Source organism: Phyllobates terribilis, unplaced genomic scaffold, assembly GCF_046119375.1.
Source record: "Phyllobates terribilis strain yellow unplaced genomic scaffold, ASM4611937v1 Scaffold_4__5_contigs__length_816908805, whole genome shotgun sequence".
Taxonomy (NCBI): Eukaryota; Metazoa; Chordata; class Amphibia; order Anura; family Dendrobatidae; genus Phyllobates; species Phyllobates terribilis.
In genome coordinates this window covers 154,115,746-154,134,460 of record NW_027362764.1, presented here as the reverse complement: position 1 = coordinate 154,134,460, position 18,715 = coordinate 154,115,746, and the positions used below count along the sequence as shown (strand labels likewise).

The following is an 18,715-nucleotide window of genomic DNA, read 5'->3' as shown; positions in this document are numbered from 1 at the left end:
GTAGACCTTCCTGTGTTTTGTGTCCAAAAATCCAAAGTGATATGACTCACGTCTATTTTACTCAAAACAGTGCATGAGACAGGTCTGCAAAAGTCACTTTGGGAATAGCTAGTATGTTTAAAGCCAAATGGAGACTTTATTTTCATCTTTCAAACTTTTTTTTATGATTCCCATAGGTATGTTTTCTGAGATTAATGTGATATTTAATATTGTTTCTCTTATAGCATTTGACCTCACACCAACTTATTCTACATCATGAAAAGTCAATGAATCTGCTAAGTCTATACACTTCTCCTTCATTACCCAACATCACCTTGGGGCTTCCCCCTGCTGCTCCTCAACTCAACGTAAGTCATACTTCTAATGAGAGTGAATGATTAAGCTGTTACATTTTAGAACATTTTGTAATATGCCATATTCTACATATTCAACATATTCAATTTGTAACGGGTCTGGGAGGCGGAACCTCTGAGCTACTATACAAGGGGGCGGCCCTTGTAAGGGAGCGGGTGGCAGTCTCTGGATGAACGGACAGGGAGATACGGCAAGTGATCAGGGCAGTCTCTGGGTAAAGGTAGGTACGACCTGTGATGGCAGAGCCTCCGGGTAGGCTAGCAGGCAGATGGTAGATGTGTGCTCCCAGGTGAGCAAGCGAGAGTCTCTGGAATAACAGGTGGTCACGGCACGTGACGGCGGAACCTCCGGGCTGGCAAGCAGGTAGGTAACGGAGAAGCGCTCCCAGGTGAGCGGGCAAGAGTCTCTGGAATAGCTGGTGGTCACCGCACGTGACAACGGGACCTCCGGGCTGGCAAGCAGGCAGGTAACGGAGATGCGCTCCCAGGTGAGCGGGCAAGAGTCTCTGAGATAGCTGGTGGTCACAGCACGTGACAACGGAGCCTCCGGGCTGGCAAGCAGGCAGATAACGGAGAAGCGCTCCCAGGTGAGCGGGCAAGCTGGTCCATAGACAGACTGACCGGAGTAGTAAGGCAGACCGTCGGACCTCAGGCAAGCAGGCAGGTAGCTGATATGCGCTCCCAGGTGAGCGGGCAGGCTGGTCCTTTAGACAGACTGACAGGAGTAGTAAGGCAGACCGTCGGACCTCAGACTGGCAGACAGGTAACAAGTATTCAGGCAGGAATCAGGCAGGTAACTGGCAGGTAACTGGCAGGAAACTGGCAGGTAACTGGCAACGGGACCTGAGGGCTGAAGCACAGGTGAGACACAGGTGCAAACAACATTGCTCGGGCACCTCCATTTTGGAGGAGGTGCCTTATATATGATGAAGTCCTCCGGCCATTGGCCGAGGACTCTTTAGGGCGGCGCGCGCGGCCCCTTTAAGAGGAGGGGAGCGCGCGCGCGCGCGCCCTAAGCACAGGGGCCGGGAAGGAGCGCGCGCTGAGAGCAGAGCAGGAGGAGGACGCCGGGACGGAGCGCGCGCTGACAGCAGAGCGGGGGGAGGAAGCCGGGCACGGAGCAGAGCGGTGAGGGGAGCAGCGTCCCTGCCTAGCAGAGGGCAGGGACGCCGGCACTACAGTACTCCCCCCTTTAGGCCCCCCCTTTTTTAGGCCAGACAGAAATTTAGCTAGGATGAGAGGGGCATGGATGTTCTCCCGGGGCTCCCACGTTCTCTCCTCAGGACCAAACCCCTTCCAATCTACCAGGAAAAAGGTCTTTCCTCTTACCCTTTTGGTGGCAAGAATGTTCTCTACCTCAAACTCGTCCTCAGCAGAAACCGGAGCAGGAGGCGTACCTGTAGACTTGGAAAAAGAGTTAAGCACCACAGGTTTGAGGAGAGACACATGGAAGGAGTTAGGGATCCGTAAGTTGGCCGGGAGTTTCAATTTATAGGCCACCGGGTTGATCTGACTGATGACCTCCAGTGGGCCGATGAACCGAGGCCCTAACTTATAGGAAGGGATCTTGAGCCGGACATATTTGGACGAGAGCCAGACTTTATCCCCAGGGCGGAATTGAGGAGGGTCCAGACGTTTTTTGTCAGCGTGTCTTTTCATACGCTCGGATGACAGAAGGAGTGCGGACCGGGTACTCTCCCATATGGAGGAAAATTTGTTAACAAGAGATTCCGCAGCCGGATTGTCCGCCGAGGTGGAGACGGGAAACGGGATCCGAGGATGCTGACCGTAGACTACAAAAAACGGGGATTTGGAGGAAGACTCGCTCTCGTGATTGTTGTACGAGAATTCGGCCCATGGCAGGAGATCCACCCAGTCAGAATGGTGGGCATTAACGAAGTGCCGAAGGTAACTGGTCAGGTTCTGATTGATCCGCTCCACTTGACCATTAGACTGTGGGTGGTAAGCGGAGGAGAAGTCCAGGGTGACGTCCAGCAATTTACAAGTGGCTCTCCAGAAACGGGAAGTGAACTGTACCCCACGATCCGACACGATGTGACGGGGCAGGCCATGAAGACGGAAGATGTGGCGGATAAAGTCTTTAGCCAGCTCGGGTGCAGACGGAAGACCTGGCAGTGGAATGAAGTGAGCCATCTTGGAGAAGCGGTCAGCGACCACCCAAATGACCGTACAACCGGCAGAGACGGGCAGATCAGTAATGAAGTCCATCGCTATATGCTGCCAGGGGGCAGCAGGTACTGGCAGAGGTAGGAGGCGGCCGGCCGGCAGGTGTCTCGGAACTTTGTTGCGGGCGCAGGACACACAGGCAGAAACAAAGTCTATTACATCCTTGTGCAGGTTAGGCCACCAGTAGTGCCGGGTAATAAGCTGGAGGGTCTTTTTCTGACCGGCGTGGCCAGCTAGTTTAGACGAATGACCCCAGTGTAGGATCTTCTCCCGATCAGGTACTGGTACGAACGTCTTACCAGGAGGAAGACGATTTAGACTCACGGGAGCCACCTGCATTACTCTGGCAGGATCGATGATATGTTTCGGATCCTCCTCGAGATCAGACACCAGAAAGGATCGAGACAAGGCGTCCGCCTTGACGTTTTTGTCAGCCGGGCGAAAATGAAGGACAAAATCAAAACGAGCAAAAAACAAGGACCACCGGGCTTGGCGCGGGTTAAGTCTCTGGGCATGCTGGAGGTAAGCCAAGTTCTTGTGGTCAGTGTAAATTATTACCGGGTGAAGAGCCCCCTCGAGCAGGTAACGCCACTCCTCCAATGCCAGTTTGATGGCCAATAACTCTCGGTCTCCTATGGAATAGTTGCGCTCAGAGGAGGAGAAGAGTTTAGAGAAGAAGCCACAAGTTACCATCCTCCCGGAAGATGATTTTTGAGTAAGTACCGCTCCGGCTCCAGAGGAGGAGGCGTCAACTTCCAGGAAGAACTGCTTATTGCCATCTGGGCGATGCAGCACCGGGGCGGAAGAGAAGGCCTGTTTAAGGGAAAGAAAGGCCTCCTCTGCTTCGGGTGGCCACTCTTTGGGATTAGTACCTTTACGGGTGAGCGCAGAAATTGGGGCTGTCCGGGAAGAGAAGTGTGGTATGAAGAGGCGGTAGTAGTTGGCGAAGCCCAGGAATCGCTGAATGGCCTTCAACCCCTCCGGTCGGGGCCATTTCTCGATGGCAGACAGTTTCTCAGGATCCATTTGTAGGCCGCTCTGAGAGATAATGTAGCCCAGAAACGGAAGCGAGGTCTGCTCAAAGAGGCACTTCTCAAATTTAGCGTAGAGATGGTTCTGCCTTAGCCTGAGCAGGACCTGACGAACGTCCCTCCGGTGAGTCTGAAGATCCGGAGAGAAGACCAAGATGTCGTCCAGGTACACCACTACGCAGGAGTAGAGAAGGTCCCGGAAGATGTCATTGACCAACTCTTGAAAGACGGCAGGAGCGTTACAGAGACCAAAGGGCATTACCAGGTATTCATAGTGGCCGTCCCGGGTGTTGAATGCCGTCTTCCATTCATCCCCCTGACGAATACGAACCAGGTTGTACGCCCCACGAAGGTCCAGTTTGGTGAAGATCCTAGCCCCCCTCAGACGATCAAATAATTCTGGAATGAGCGGAAGGGGGTACTTATTCTTCACCGTGATCAGGTTTAGGCCTCTATAGTTTATACAGGGACGGAGAGAGCCGTCCTTCTTTTTGACGAAAAAGAAGCCTGCTCCCGCCGGGGAGGTAGATTTCCGGATGAATCCTCTGGCCAGATTCTCCTCAATATATTCGGACATTGACCGGGTCTCAGCAGCGGATAAAGGATAGATACGCCCACGGGGAGGAGTAGTACCGGGTAGCAGATCGATGGGACAGTCGTATGGTCTATGTGGTGGTAATGTCTCTGCCTCCTTTTTATTAAAGACATCTGCATAAGACCAATAAGGAATCGGAAGTCCAGGTAGATTAGCGGGGTAGGAGAGGGACGGACGGGATGGACGGGAACCAGGCAGGTTTTATGACAGTCTTGTCCCCAGCGAAGGACCTCTCCGGTTTGCCAGTCTAGCACGGGTGCATGTCTCTGGAGCCAGGGCAGACCTAGCAAGAGGGCGTGAGAGAGTCCAGGCAGAACATGAAAGGAGATACTTTCAGAATGCAGCATTCCCACCTGCAGGGTAATGGATTCGGTGATGAGTTGAATGGGGCGAGGTAAGAGGCCCCCATCCACGGCAGCGACAGACAAGGGTACAGCCAGAGGTTTGGTGGGGATGCGGTATTTCTCAACCAGGGACTGTGAAATAAGGTTCCCGGCTGCTCCAGAGTCAAGTTGGGCTAGTTCGAAATAACGGTTCTCCCCGTAGATGATCGAAACTGACAACAGCAGGGATGGAGAGGATTTATTCTTGTCTAGGTGGACCTCTCTGAGCGAACCTAGACACAGGCGTTTCCCGACCTCTCCGGGCAGGCACGGATCCGGTGCTCCTTACTGCCACAGTAGAAGCAGCTCCCCTCGGCACGGCGTGAGTCCTGACGGGTTTTGACCATCTTGGTCTGGTCGACCTGCATAGGCTCAGGAGAGTGTACCTGGGGAGAGATGGAGGGAATGACGGGTTTCTGGAAAGTAGGAGCTAAACGTGGAATCCTTCTCTCACGGGTGACCTCTTTGGCACGCTCCTGGAACCCTAGGTCAATCCGGGTGGCAAGAGTTATTAAGTCATCGAGAGTGGTAGGAATGTCCCGACCGGCAAGTTCATCTTTAATACGGCCGGACAGACCCTCCCAGAAGACGGAAACCAGAGCGTCGTTATCCCAGGCCAGCTCCGAGGCAAGGGTACGGAACCGTATGGCATATTGGCCCACGGTGAGACTCCCCTGACGGAGGCGTAGCAACGATGATACAGATGAGGTCTTCCGTCCGGGTTCGTCGAAGACTTTCCGGAAAGCCGTGAGAAAAGCAGGCAAGTTGGACACCAGGGGGTCTCCTCTCTCCCATAGAGGATTCAGCCAGGCCAGGGCCTCCCCGGTGAGATGGGACATGATGAAGGCAATTTTGGCCCGGTCGGAGTTAAACTGGTAGGACAAAAGTTCAAAATGCAGGGTGCACTGATTTAAGAAGCCCCGAGCCTGGACGGGGTCGCCTCCGAAGCGAGGAGGTGCAGAAAGCCGGGGTCCGGGGTAGGATACCATAGTATTAGTGGGCAGTGGAGCTGCCGGATTGCAAGATATGGCACTGGCGGAGGTTGTTGGTGGATCAGACAGAGTGTTCAGGCGAGTATTAACATTCCGCAGGTGACCCAGGATGGCCTCCTGTTGGGACCTCTGACGGGACAGTTCAAGACAGAGGTCCGAGAGCGAGGGAGCTTGGGTGCCACCGGGTTCCATGGCCCGAGCAAACTGTAACGGGTCTGGGAGGCGGAACCTCTGAGCTACTATACAAGGGGACTGTAACGGGTCTGGGAGGCGGAACCTCTGAGCTACTATACAAGGGGGCGGCCCTTGTAAGGGAGCGGGTGGCAGTCTCTGGATGAACGGACAGGGAGATACGGCAAGTGATCAGGGCAGTCTCTGGGTAAAGGGTAGGTACGACCTGTGATGGCAGAGCCTCCGGGTAGGCTAGCAGGCAGATGGTAGATGTGTGCTCCCAGGTGAGCAAGCGAGAGTCTCTGGAATAACAGGTGGTCACGGCACGTGACGGCGGAACCTCCGGGCTGGCAAGCAGGTAGGTAACGGAGAAGCGCTCCCAGGTGAGCGGGCAAGAGTCTCTGGAATAGCTGGTGGTCACCGCACGTGACAACGGGACCTCCGGGCTGGCAAGCAGGCAGGTAACGGAGATGCGCTCCCAGGTGAGCGGGCAAGAGTCTCTGAGATAGCTGGTGGTCACAGCACGTGACAACGGAGCCTCCGGGCTGGCAAGCAGGCAGATAACGGAGAAGCGCTCCCAGGTGAGCGGGCAAGCTGGTCCATAGACAGACTGACCGGAGTAGTAAGGCAGACCGTCGGACCTCAGGCAAGCAGGCAGGTAGCTGATATGCGCTCCCAGGTGAGCGGGCAGGCTGGTCCTTTAGACAGACTGACAGGAGTAGTAAGGCAGACCGTCGGACCTCAGACTGGCAGACAGGTAACAAGTATTCAGGCAGGAATCAGGCAGGTAACTGGCAGGTAACTGGCAGGAAACTGGCAGGAAACTGGCAGGTAACTGGCAACGGGACCTGAGGGCTGAAGCACAGGTGAGACACAGGTGCAAACAACATTGCTCGGGCACCTCCATTTTGGAGGAGGTGCCTTATATATGATGAAGTCCTCCGGCCATTGGCCGGGGACTCTTTAGGGCGGCGCGCGCGGCCCCTTTAAGAGGAGGGGAGCGCGCGCGCGCCCTAAGCACAGGGGCCGGGAAGGAGCGCGCGCTGAGAGCAGAGCAGGAGGAGGACGCCGGGACGGAGCGCGCGCTGACAGCAGAGCGGGGGGAGGAAGCCGGGCACGGAGCAGAGCGGTGAGGGGAGCAGCGTCCCTGCCTAGCAGAGGGCAGGGACGCCGGCACTACACAATTGTTATAATTTTTTATCTGTTTGATCACCTTAATGTCAATTTTAAATGTTGAAAATGCAGTCGGAGCCGTAGATAGTATTGAACACAGCAGGAAGAGCAGAGTAGATTAATAAATAGTTTTGTTGGAAAAGATTCTGTATATCATGACATTTATTGATCTAAGGCTGGTCCGATTTTGGGCTTAGGAGTCCAGGGGGAGGTTCTCCTGAGTCATTGTGAACAGACATGTTGTCAATCATTAAGTGAGACCACCCACTGGACTCCTAATCCTGAAATTAGCTGTGTTTATGTCAATGAATGACAAACTATACAGAATCTTTTCCCATAAACTTCTCTTTCAAGGGAAGCTTAAACGCAGCATCTATAAGAGCACAGCTCTTTATTGCAGTTGTGTCTGTTTCATTCTGAAACTCTGCTTCGTTTGAGAGGAAACATACTTAGAAATGCCGGTCGCGAACCATGCATCTTGGATGACTAGTCCAAGGCATGTCCCTGGGGGCTTCTTGTTGCCCTGCTCGATTTGACTGACAGGTCTCTTCCTATGTGTGTCCATAGGGATGCAGCCGGATTCTGATTCATGATGCTCGTTGTTTGGGCAACATGAATCAGATAACAAGTTCCTTTTAACATATTAACAAGATCACCCATCTGTCTAAAGTAAAAATATATACAATACAGCTAGCAGAAGGTCATGCTGCATTTTTTTTCAAATGTCAAATTTTTGGTACAATAAAGCACTGGGACACTTATGCCTTGGATATTGGAGGAGTGGGGTGGCAGAGGTGGGAAGAACCGGGAGGTCCCGTATCTATATTTCATGCAGCAGTGTTACAATGCAATGTTATATCCTGAATACATCTTGAAATCTTATATTCAGTATGTCATGTAGTTTCTGCTTCTTTTGACTAGACACCGGACTTTTACAGCCAGAAATCTTTCAATCACGCTTCCCTCCATCAGCCAGTAATCTTTCAATCTTATATTCTGTATTAGCCAAAGGCCTCTCAATCATTTATGTTACTGTAAAGCGTGCACTTCTGCATTCCCTCTACAGCCTTTTTGAAAAACTATTCATCAAGTTATGGCACTTATATCAATCCCTTTGCGCCACTCAGTGTAAATCTATATATGCTGGATAGAAAATAAACTTTACATTTAGATTTCAACCATTCACTTTGCAAACATTAGACAATTTTGACCAGAAGGAGCTACATAGAAATCATAGGGCCCCATAGGTAAACCTCTCCCTAATAAAAATAAATAAAAAAATTCATCTGAGCAGTGGATACATCCCAACTTTTAAAGACAAGTAGAGGTACATGTATTGTGACATGGCCACAGAAATAGTGCCCCTACTGAATCTTCTTAGTGTTGTCACCCATTACGATACCCTTTGGATGCCCGCATTTATTATGATGCCCCCAAACACAAAGTGTGATGCCCCCATAGTGAATTCCCTCATACAAATTGCCCCCACAGTACACCCCCCTACACACACAGTATGATGACCCTACAGTGACCCATGCAAAGTATGATGCCCCCACTATGTCCCCAACGCAATATGAGATCTCAATAGTGCCTCCAATGCATTATGATGTTCACACAGTGCCCTCAAGAATGTATTATGCCCCCACAGTGTCTCCATCACAGTATGATGTCCCCTTACTGCCCCAACACAGTATGATGCCTCAAAGTGCCCCCAACACAATATGATTCCTCAAAGTGTCCCCAACACAGTAAGATGTCCCCACAGTGCCCCAACACAGTATATTTCACCCATCTTTCTCCCACGCACAATATGACATCCACCTCAAAGATGTCCACAGAAATAGTGTCCCTACTGAATCTTCTTAGTATTGTCACCCGTTACGATACCCTTTGGATGGCCCCCATTTATTATGATGCCCCCAAACACAAATTGTGATGCTCCCACAGTGAATTCCCTCATACTAATTTCCCCTCACAGTACACACCCCTACACGCAGTAGAATGACCCTACAGTGACCCATGCAAAGTATGATGCCTCCACTATGTCCCCAACACAATATGAGATCTCAATAGTGCCTCCAATGATTATGATATTCACACAGTGCCCTAAAGAAAGTATTATGCCCCCACAGTGTCTCCATCACATTATGATGTCCCCTTACTGCCCCCAACACAGTATTATGTTCCCTCTGTGCCCCAACACAGTATGATGCCTCAAAGTGCCCCCAACACAGTATGATGCCGCAAAGTGTCCCCAACACAGTATGATGTTCCCACAGTGCCCCAACACAGTATGTTTCCCCCACTGTTCTACGACACACAATATAAGATCCACCCCAAAGATTGATACCTGCCCATTTCCCCCATGGCATGATGCTACAATAGTTCTCCCACACACAATATGATGTCCCCACGGTGACCCCCCCACAGTAACCCATTTTTGCCATTAGGCTACTACAGTAAATTACTATGAAGGCAAAACGATGACAAAAATGCTGTTTTTGAACTAGAAGCTTTAGACCCTTGTTGTATCATACATTTGACATCAAGTGACAATTATTGATTCGGTATATAAGCTTCTACATGTGGTAGTTGGCTTCTATAAAAACAGTAATATTTCCTCTTTAATACTTTCGGTACAAAACCGTGTGACCTCAACCACATCACAATCTCCCATGTTGTCTTATATGTAAAGGGGAGCCTATGAGCATCCCCCCAGAAAATGTCAGATCTTCTAAAACTATTCATATATAATGCATTTATTCTAAATAAAATGAGGGTTAGTAATGAATGGAGGGGATGGGTCAGGAAAGTGTGGGAGTAAAACCACAGATCAGTAAAGAAAGGCGGCTGAACAGAGAATATATCAAAGGCAAAACCCACATCCAGCATTTAACCTTTCAGTTGTCAACACTGATAGATTTCAGGGAAAAACACAGATGTAATTATGATGCAAAATACTCATTAAAATTCCTTTTTCACTGGACAACTGAAAAATGTGCAAAAAGCTATAAAGTAAGTGCAAATAATTCATTTTGGTGACCCTACAATTCATTTTTCATTTAATTTTTGGATTCTGTGGAAAAGGCAGAAAGTAATTCAAAAATAATACAATAATTTCCTTTTCCTAGCAGGTTTTTAGCTTCCATAGGTGGTTATCAAACTTTCCAAGAGTTTTGGAATAGCAATCCACATGTTTCTGTATCTGTCTTCAGATTTCACATTGCCAACTTCATACATCATTAAAAGATCTCTTAGACCTGATGAGGCTAGTATACTTGCCTTGAAAATCCATGTCAGAATGACTGTATAATTCTGATATTAAGATGAGCATTTTATGAGTCCAGCTATTGAATGAAATGGCTCATGAGTGCAAGTGTATTCAGTAAGTAGAGGAAATTGGGTGCACACAGTAAAGCACGGAGGCTCTGGTAGAACAGGATTTGCTTCCCGTAATCAAGTTAAAGAGCAATTCCCTGCACCCTCCAGTTTCAAAGATCCCATAAAGCATTGTCGCAATTTTTCTCACTTCCTCCCTCTTAGCCCCATCGACTTTTTGACTCGGGGGGGATCAAAAGGTTGATCTATGTCGCATATGTCCTTACATTTCCACTATTTTTTCTACGTCTTCTACATCTCTGCACAATAAATGAACTATTTACATCTTTGACTGGAGTCGGTGAATCACTCTTTATCAAGTGTATTCAGTCTCCATCTACCCAGCTCGGCTGACAGCTGCAGTGTGAGATCTCAGCAGAAGCAGCAGGGAGTAGGGACACTGAGGAATCGTCAGGATGGGAGGACAGAGATTGTGTTATATGATGATGAATTATTCTCTGATATGGATTTTCCACAGTAAATATACCAGCTTCATCAGGTGTATTTAATAACATGTGCAGTTTGTATTGTGAAATCTTTTTAATGGCTCATTTTTATTTTTCCTGCTATGCATGTAGTGGTCTTCCAGAACTAAGAGAGGAGTCCTAAGCCTTACTATGACAAACTGACTATACTAGAGCAATTATTCTCCTTCTCATTTCCTAAGTTACCAATATGGCTGCATCTTCCCTGTGAGGAGAGAAAAAATGAGGATGACAGCTACAGAGAAATGGAAATATGCCTACAGTAAACTCATTATCAAGCTTTGGCTGCTTTTCTATCTTCTGATTTACTTATTTATGGCCATTGCTTAGCAATGAGAACATGGCATGTGGATTTTTTTTTTACACTTTCTTTGAAGCATTTCTCCTGGGTAGAAAAATGACCCTTTGCAATAAGAAAAGTATTTATGATGTGTTCATCACCAGCATTTGCATGCTAATTGACCATGCTATTCACAGAAATGCCCCAAACAAACCTTTTCATGTGGGATGTGGTAATCAGATGCTAAAACGGCTTTGAGAAATATTGCCGGCACCTCAAATAAAACATGTGGATTGTGTTTTATGTTCTCCTGTTATTACTGTCTGTGATATTAGTGGGGATGACAGTCCTGTTATTGGAGAGCAGTACACTGGATGGCCGGACAGTGTCTTCCAGCCTCCGCTGGATAGCATTACATGTGATCAGTCCTTATGATTATTGTAGGGGCTCAGACTTCCCATGCTACTAAATGCAATGGATTAAAGGGATAATGTTTACATTCATTATCAGAACAGATAATGTATGGTCAAAAGTTCAACAACCTCAGAGTTTACTAAAAAAAGTGGATACGATCGAAAATCTATCGTTATTTGAAAGATGAATCTGATTGATATGATATGCAAATTAGGTTTGCAAGTGCATTAGTGGATGCGTCAGTGCACTTGCAGTCCTTAACTCCTTGCTTTTCTCTGCCAGCGCCGGTCCCTGCTTGTTGACCAGCAGTGGAGAACAAATATTGTTATAATTTTTATACTGCTGTATCAGACCCTACTGCTGCCCTCCCAGGGCTAGTGTTACTACAGATCCAAAATGATTACTTCCATATTATCGGATTGCTGGAAAGTCGTGTCCAACTTCTTAGCAATTTTTTTTTTATTGCTTCAATGTGATATAATGAAAAGTTAAATAATTTAGAAATAATCTTAAAAAATTACCTTATTATAAAATATTTTCTCCTGTCTACAGCTCCTCTACAGTCACTTCTAATTCCTAAAATAATACAAAATTGGGAGCCAAATTAATATATAGAAGTTTATTAGTAATTTAATCAATTGAAGGGGAATTCTGGGACTAAAACACTGTTGTCCTGTCCTTATGATAGACCACCGTTATTGGATTGACAGTGGTCCAATCCTTAAAAGGAACTGATTTGCACAACAAGCAATGATCATCATTATCAGCTTGGTGGGTTTCCAACAACTTGTACCCCCACCAAATAGGCTGTTATTGACTACTGTATGTAAAGAAGCTGACCTGTCTAGCTCCATTCACTGTGTAGCAGCCACTGCTGGGTACTGCAGATCAGCTCCTATTCTTTTATAGTAGCTGATGTGCGGTACTTGTCAGTGACTGCTACATTTTGAACAAAGCTGGACTTTGCAGTGCAATTCTATGTTTATATCCTGCTACTGCCAAAGCTAGTAGCAGCTGATTGGTGGCATGTAATGACGAGCGAGCATACTCGTTTAACTCTTTCACCAAGCATGCTCGGGTGCTTGCCGAGTATCTTCGGAGTGCTCGTATGTTATGTTCAAGTCCCTGCGTCTGCATGATTTACAGCTGTAAGACAGCCTCAACACATGCAGGGATTGCCTGTTTGTTAGGGAATCCTCACGTGTGATGAGGCTAACAGCTTTAAATCATGCGGATGCAGGGACTGGAACATAATATACGAGCATGCCGAAGATACTCGGTAAGCACCCGAGCATGCTCAGTGAAAGGGTTAAACAAGCACGCTCGCTCATCACTAGTGGGGTGCCATGTGTCAGACCCCTACTGATATCAGCTTGATGATATACTGTAGGTCATCATTCTCACATGTCCATCAATGTTTAACTGGCAGAAAACCCCTTTAAAGGGAATCTGTCACCAGTTCTTTGCTGTGTAATCTGAGAGCACCATGATGTAGTGGAACAGAGCCTGATTCCAGTGATGTGTCACTCACTAGGCTGTTTTGCTATTTTAATACAATCAGTGTTTTATCAGCAGGAGATTATGACTAGAGGACAACTGGCATCATGCCTCCTAGTCCAACCACTCCACCACTCCACAGGAAGCTGCCAGTCAGTGATGTGGGCGAGGTTATAAACACTTCAACAACTGAGCTCTGCTAGATCTGCAGCAAAGAAAACTGTGACTCTATCAGAACTGCTGCACCCACTATACTACGTGACATATTGCTGGAATCAGGGTCTCTGTCCCAATATCATGCTGATGTGAGATTACATCGCAAAAACTTGCTGACAGATTCCCTTTAAGACTGTAACAGATTCACTGATATTGTGGGTATTGTTATTATTTTTTTACTTCTATTGCACCAATATGTTTTGCAGCACTTTACAGGCATTGTTATCACTGACAATCTAAACTCTTTATCAGTGTGTCTTTGGTGTGTGGTACTTAATTCACGCAGACATGGGAGAAAAAACAGATATTGTCCTTGGTTAAATTTGAACCCAGAACCCCAGCAATGCAATGCAATATTGCTAATCAGTGAACAAACAATAAAAACATGTGAAATAAATTTGGCACTCCAAAGTAGATGCAAAAAATGTAATTTGTGATTTATTAGTACAGGTTCATCCACTGCATCCAGATGCGCCACATCTCCCGCACGGTTGTGCATTTCTCCAGCACTTCTCTATGAGCTATGAACTGTCTGTAAGAGGTTTCCCTGTTCTGATGAAGGCCACATGATTGACCGAAACGTCAAGTTGTTTTGTAATGATAATAAAACACAAACCGCTTAGCAGAATTACTCCAGGGACTTATATGGGTGTTTTATTCTATTTTTTATGCATGTGTACAGTGCCTACAAGTAGTATTCAACCCCCTGCAGATTTAGCTGGTTGACACATGTGGAATTAACTTGGCATTGTGACATTTGTACTGTAGATCAGCCTGGAAGTGGGAAATGCACTGCAGCAAATTTTTTTTTTTTTTTAAACGTAAAAAGTTAATTCAGAGTGTCATTTATTATTCAACCCCTCAAACCACAAGAATTCTGTTTGGTCCCCCTAAAGTATTAAGAAGTAGTTCAGGCACCAAGAATAATGAACTTCACATGTGTGGATTAAAGATCTCTTTTGCCAGCCTTTTCTGACTATTTAAGACCCTCCCCAAACTTGTGAACAGCACTCAGACATGGTCAACATGGGAAAGACAAAGGAGCATTCCAAGGCCATCAGAGACAAGATCGTGGAGGGTCACAAGGCTGGCAAGGGGTACAAAACCCTTTCCAAGGAGTTGGGCCTACCTGTCTCCACTGTTGGGAGCATCATCCGTAAGTGGAAGGCTTATGGAACTACTGTTAGCCTTCCACGGCCAGGACAGCCTTTGAAAGTGTCCTCCCGTGCCGAGGCCAGGCTTGTCCGAAGAGTCAAGGCTAACCCAAGGACAACAAGGAAGGAGCTCCGGGAAGATCTCATGGCAGTGGGGACATTGGTTTCAGTCAATACCATAAGTAACGTACTCCACCGCAATGGTCTCCGTTCCAGACGAGCCCGTAAGGTACCTTTACTTTCAAAGCGTCATGTCAAGGCTCGTCTACAGTTTGCTCATGATCACTTGGAGGACTCTGAGACAGACTGGTTCAAGGTTCTATGGTCTGATGAGACCAAGATCGAGATCTTTGGTGCCAACCACACACGTGACGTTTGGAGACTGGATGGCACTGCATACGACCCCAAGAATACCATCCCTACAGTCAAGCATGGTGGTGGCAGCATCATGCTGTGGGGCTGTTTCTCTGCTAAGGGGCCTGGCCATCTGGTCCACATCCATGGGAAGATGGATAGTACGGCCTACCTGGAGATTTTGGCCAAGAACCTCCGCTCCTCCATCAAGGATCTTAAGATGGGTCGTAATTTCATCTTCCAACAAGACAACGACCCAAAGCACACAGCCAAGAAAACCAAGGCCTGGGTCAAGAGAGAAAAAGTCAAGGTGTTGGAGTGGCCTAGTCAGTCTCCTGACCTTAACCCAATTGAAAACTTGTGGAAGGAGCTCAAGAATAAAGTCCACATGAGACACCCAAAGAACCTAGATAACTTGGAGAAGATCTGCATGGAGGAGTGGGCCAAGATAACTCCACAGACCTGTGCCGGCCTGATCAGGTCTTATAAAAGACGATTATTAGCTGTCATTGCAAACAAGGGTTATTCCACAAAATATTAAACATAGGGGTTGTATAATAATTGACCCACACTTTTATGTTTAAAATTTAATAAAATTCAACTGAGCAACATAACTTTTTGGTTTGTAAGATTTATGCTTCTGTTCATAAAACCTACTCTCGTTTGCAGTTTGAAGGCTCTAACTTATTTGCATCTTATCAAACCAGCTAAATCTGCAGGGGGTTGAATACTAATTGTAGGCACTGTACATAAAGATGGAAAAAACAATGATGACAGTAAACTAAACTCTTCCACCCAGAATAACGTAAGCTATAAAACAGGGTGGTGGTGAACAGATCTAGTACACAGTCTGTTCTTGCTGTCACCATCTGGGAAGCCATTATTAGGCAAGCAATACAAAATTCTGTACATTTCTATACGTGAGTTTGTGCTAGTAATCCCAAACATGTAAAAACAGGAGGGGTCCGCTGAGAGTGATACCACTGTATGTATGTTGTTCTCCCGCCAAACTAAATAACTACTGTGGATTTATTATCACTTGCTCTGAAGCCAGGTATAAGGGAGTGAAAGCAAGAAAATATCTGTCCTTCTTCATCCTTAAACTCCCGGTGACAGTAATTAATGGTTGATGAGATCCAGATCTGATTTACTCCCCAAACAAAATAAGTACCTTAATCATATGTGTTTCACGGATTCATAATGCCCTTATTCATAAAGCTGAACCCGGTCCTATTAAATAAATCGCACTTTCTTAGTATATAATGCTAGAATTATGGGGTTACACTTGTAATTCCTTTACTCGGTTTATTTCTCAATTAAGGTCGCATAGCCGTATTAATCAGTGGGGCACATGAATGTGGAAGTGATATATTTTACAGGTCACCACAACCAATTTGTTAATTTACTTATTTAGTTATTACTTGCTATCTGTTATTTGACAATATAATTTAAAGCGATTGTCTCTCTAAGAGCTGTTGGTGCAGATGGATGTGAAGAGGGCTTCCCTGCTCAGGACTCTACTTTTTGATCCACATTGGACATCCATTAAAGGGGACCTGTCATCAGGTTTTCCTTATATAAAACCTGTCAACCACCTATTAGCCTTCTTTAATAGTGTTCCTGCAACCCATTGGTATAAGCTCAGCTGCTGAGCATTTCCCTGAACATGTCTTTTATAATTATCCTAGGTAAGGTTGCCAACTTGATTGTTCATTTTTTTCTGGACAGCTTATCAAAAAATCACAGACAGACATTATTTTGTACGGACACAATGGAAAACCATGATAAATTATTATGATGATAAGTGATCCATGTCTACAGTCCATACTTCTGTTATGAAGACAACAGCAGCATTCACTGTAAACTGTAAAATGATATTTACAGTCAAAATAATCTGACAAAAATCATAAAAAAATCATAGATGCCTTAAAAAATTTTTCTATAGACAGTGCAAAAACTGCTCTATTTTACAGACTGTCCTGAAATTTCTGTGTGGTTGGCAATCCTGATCTGGGGTTATATGTCAATCAGCACCAAGAGGTCTGTTGGGTGGTCTCAGACCATGCCCAGTGCCACTTCCTCTCTGGCCACAGCCATTCCTACCTGCCTTGATTGGGATGGATGCCATATCCTACGTCACCCACACAGCTTACTCAACTCTTGTGCCTGTGCAGCTGGGAATAAGACCTGCACAGGCAGGAAAGTAAAACAGGCTAATTAACATATAGCGCAGATTAGCATGCTATACTAATATAAAAGGCATCTTCGGAGGTATGTGTAGCAGTTGAGCTCATATCGATGGGTTGCAGTAATACTATTAAAAAGGGCTAAAACGTGGTGTATGTGGTTTACATAGGGAAAACCTGGAGATAGGTTCCCTTTAAGTGAACACACCACTGGTGCAACCTGTGTAGCCATCCAGGGGTCCAAGATGTAAGGGAACCCACTACAACATCTAAAACAGATGGAATTGTCCATTATGATGAGCTATTGGACTGCAAAGGGCCCAGATATTGTTCTTGCACAGGGGTCCTCCTGTGTTTGCAGCTGCTATAACTAAGAGAAGATTCTACCCTGGTCGACCCAACTCATCCATATCCTACATTGATCAGCAACCAAAGATGATCAGTGCAGGAAGCCTCCTATTAGATGTGCTCCTCTCCTGCATCAGCCCAGCTTTAGTCTGTAGGCCTTTATTCTTTTACCTAAGATACAGTCACGTATTCATTAGCAGTAAATAGTAGAGCACTTATAACCTAACATCCATGTAATGGGATTAGAATAACTCTCTGATTTTGTGCTGCAGGCTTCATCTTCATTAAAAGAAAAACAAAAGAACGAGCCTCAGGCGCCCAGGCAGGGGGTATCGCTCCCCGGACAGTACGCAGGAGCCCTGCCTGTATCTTCAGCTCACATATCCCTGGAGGGCAAGACCAGCAGCAGCCACCAGGCCTTACTGCAGCACTTACTGCTCAAAGAACAAATGCGCCAACAGAAGCTTTTAGCCACAGGTAACAATGGGAGTCAGTGCGAAATTGCAGATTATGTTTCTCCTTTTTGCAATGTTAATAGCAACAATGACCAATAGAAAGGACATTTTATCCCATATAAAAATCCGCATCAGTTTATTACCAGGTGCTGAAACATGTCGTAGGTTCACAGAAGATATACTGCTTATCTGAAGGATTTTAATCTGAGCCGCTTTATATTTCTATGGTTTTAGTGTGTTCATGGCTGCTGTAAAATGATTGAACTCCACAAGAGATTTGGCAAGAGGCAAAAAAAAGTTTCTCACGTAACATATCAGCACTTTTTTCTCCATTGAGAGTGGAATCCTTTCCCTTTCCCTTGGAATCAATCCATTTACATACACAGTATATATACACACGTGGTCAAAATTGTTGGTACTCCTCGTTTAATGAAAGAAAAACCCACAATGGTCACAGAAATAACTTGAATCTGACAAAAGTAATAATAAATTAAAAATCTATGAAAATGAACAAATGAAAGTCAGACATTGCTTTTCAACCCTGCTTCCACAGAATTTAAAAAAAAAATTAAACTCATGAAATAGACCTGGACAGAAATGATGGTATTCCTGAAAATAATGTATCAAAAGGGACATGTGAAATCAAGTTGTGTCCACTAATTAGCATCACAGGTGTCTACAATCTTGTAATCAGTCAGTGGGTCTGTATATAGGGTTACAGATACTCAATGTGCTGTTTGGTGACATGGTGTGTACCACACTCAACATGGACCAGATGAAGCAAAGGAAAGAGTTGTCTCAGGAGATTAGAAAGAAAATTATAGACAAGCATGTTAAAGGTAAAAGTTCTAAGAACATCTCCAAGCAGCTTGATGTTCCTGTGACTACAGTTGCACATATTATTCAGAAATTTAAGATCCATGTGACTGTAGCTAACCTCCCTCGACATGGCCGCAGGAGGAGAATTGATGCCAAATCAAAGAGACGGATAATATGAATGGTAGCAAAAGAGCCCAGGAAAACTTCTAAAGAGATTAAAGGTGAACTTCAAGCTCAAGGAACA

General features: G+C 46.1%; 1 protein-coding gene across 2 annotated transcripts in view; it reads left to right on the top strand.

Moving 5' to 3' along the window:
• HDAC9 (histone deacetylase 9) overlaps positions 1-18,715 on the top strand; it is a 1,057,517-nt gene that overhangs the window by 1,010,435 nt on the left and 28,367 nt on the right. For both annotated transcript variants that reach the window (XM_073677842.1, XM_073677846.1), the window contains 2 exons: positions 225-347; positions 17,470-17,674. In XM_073677842.1, coding sequence (XP_073533943.1) covers positions 225-347; positions 17,470-17,674 — 328 coding nt within the window. The remainder of the gene's footprint in view (positions 1-224; positions 348-17,469; positions 17,675-18,715) is intronic.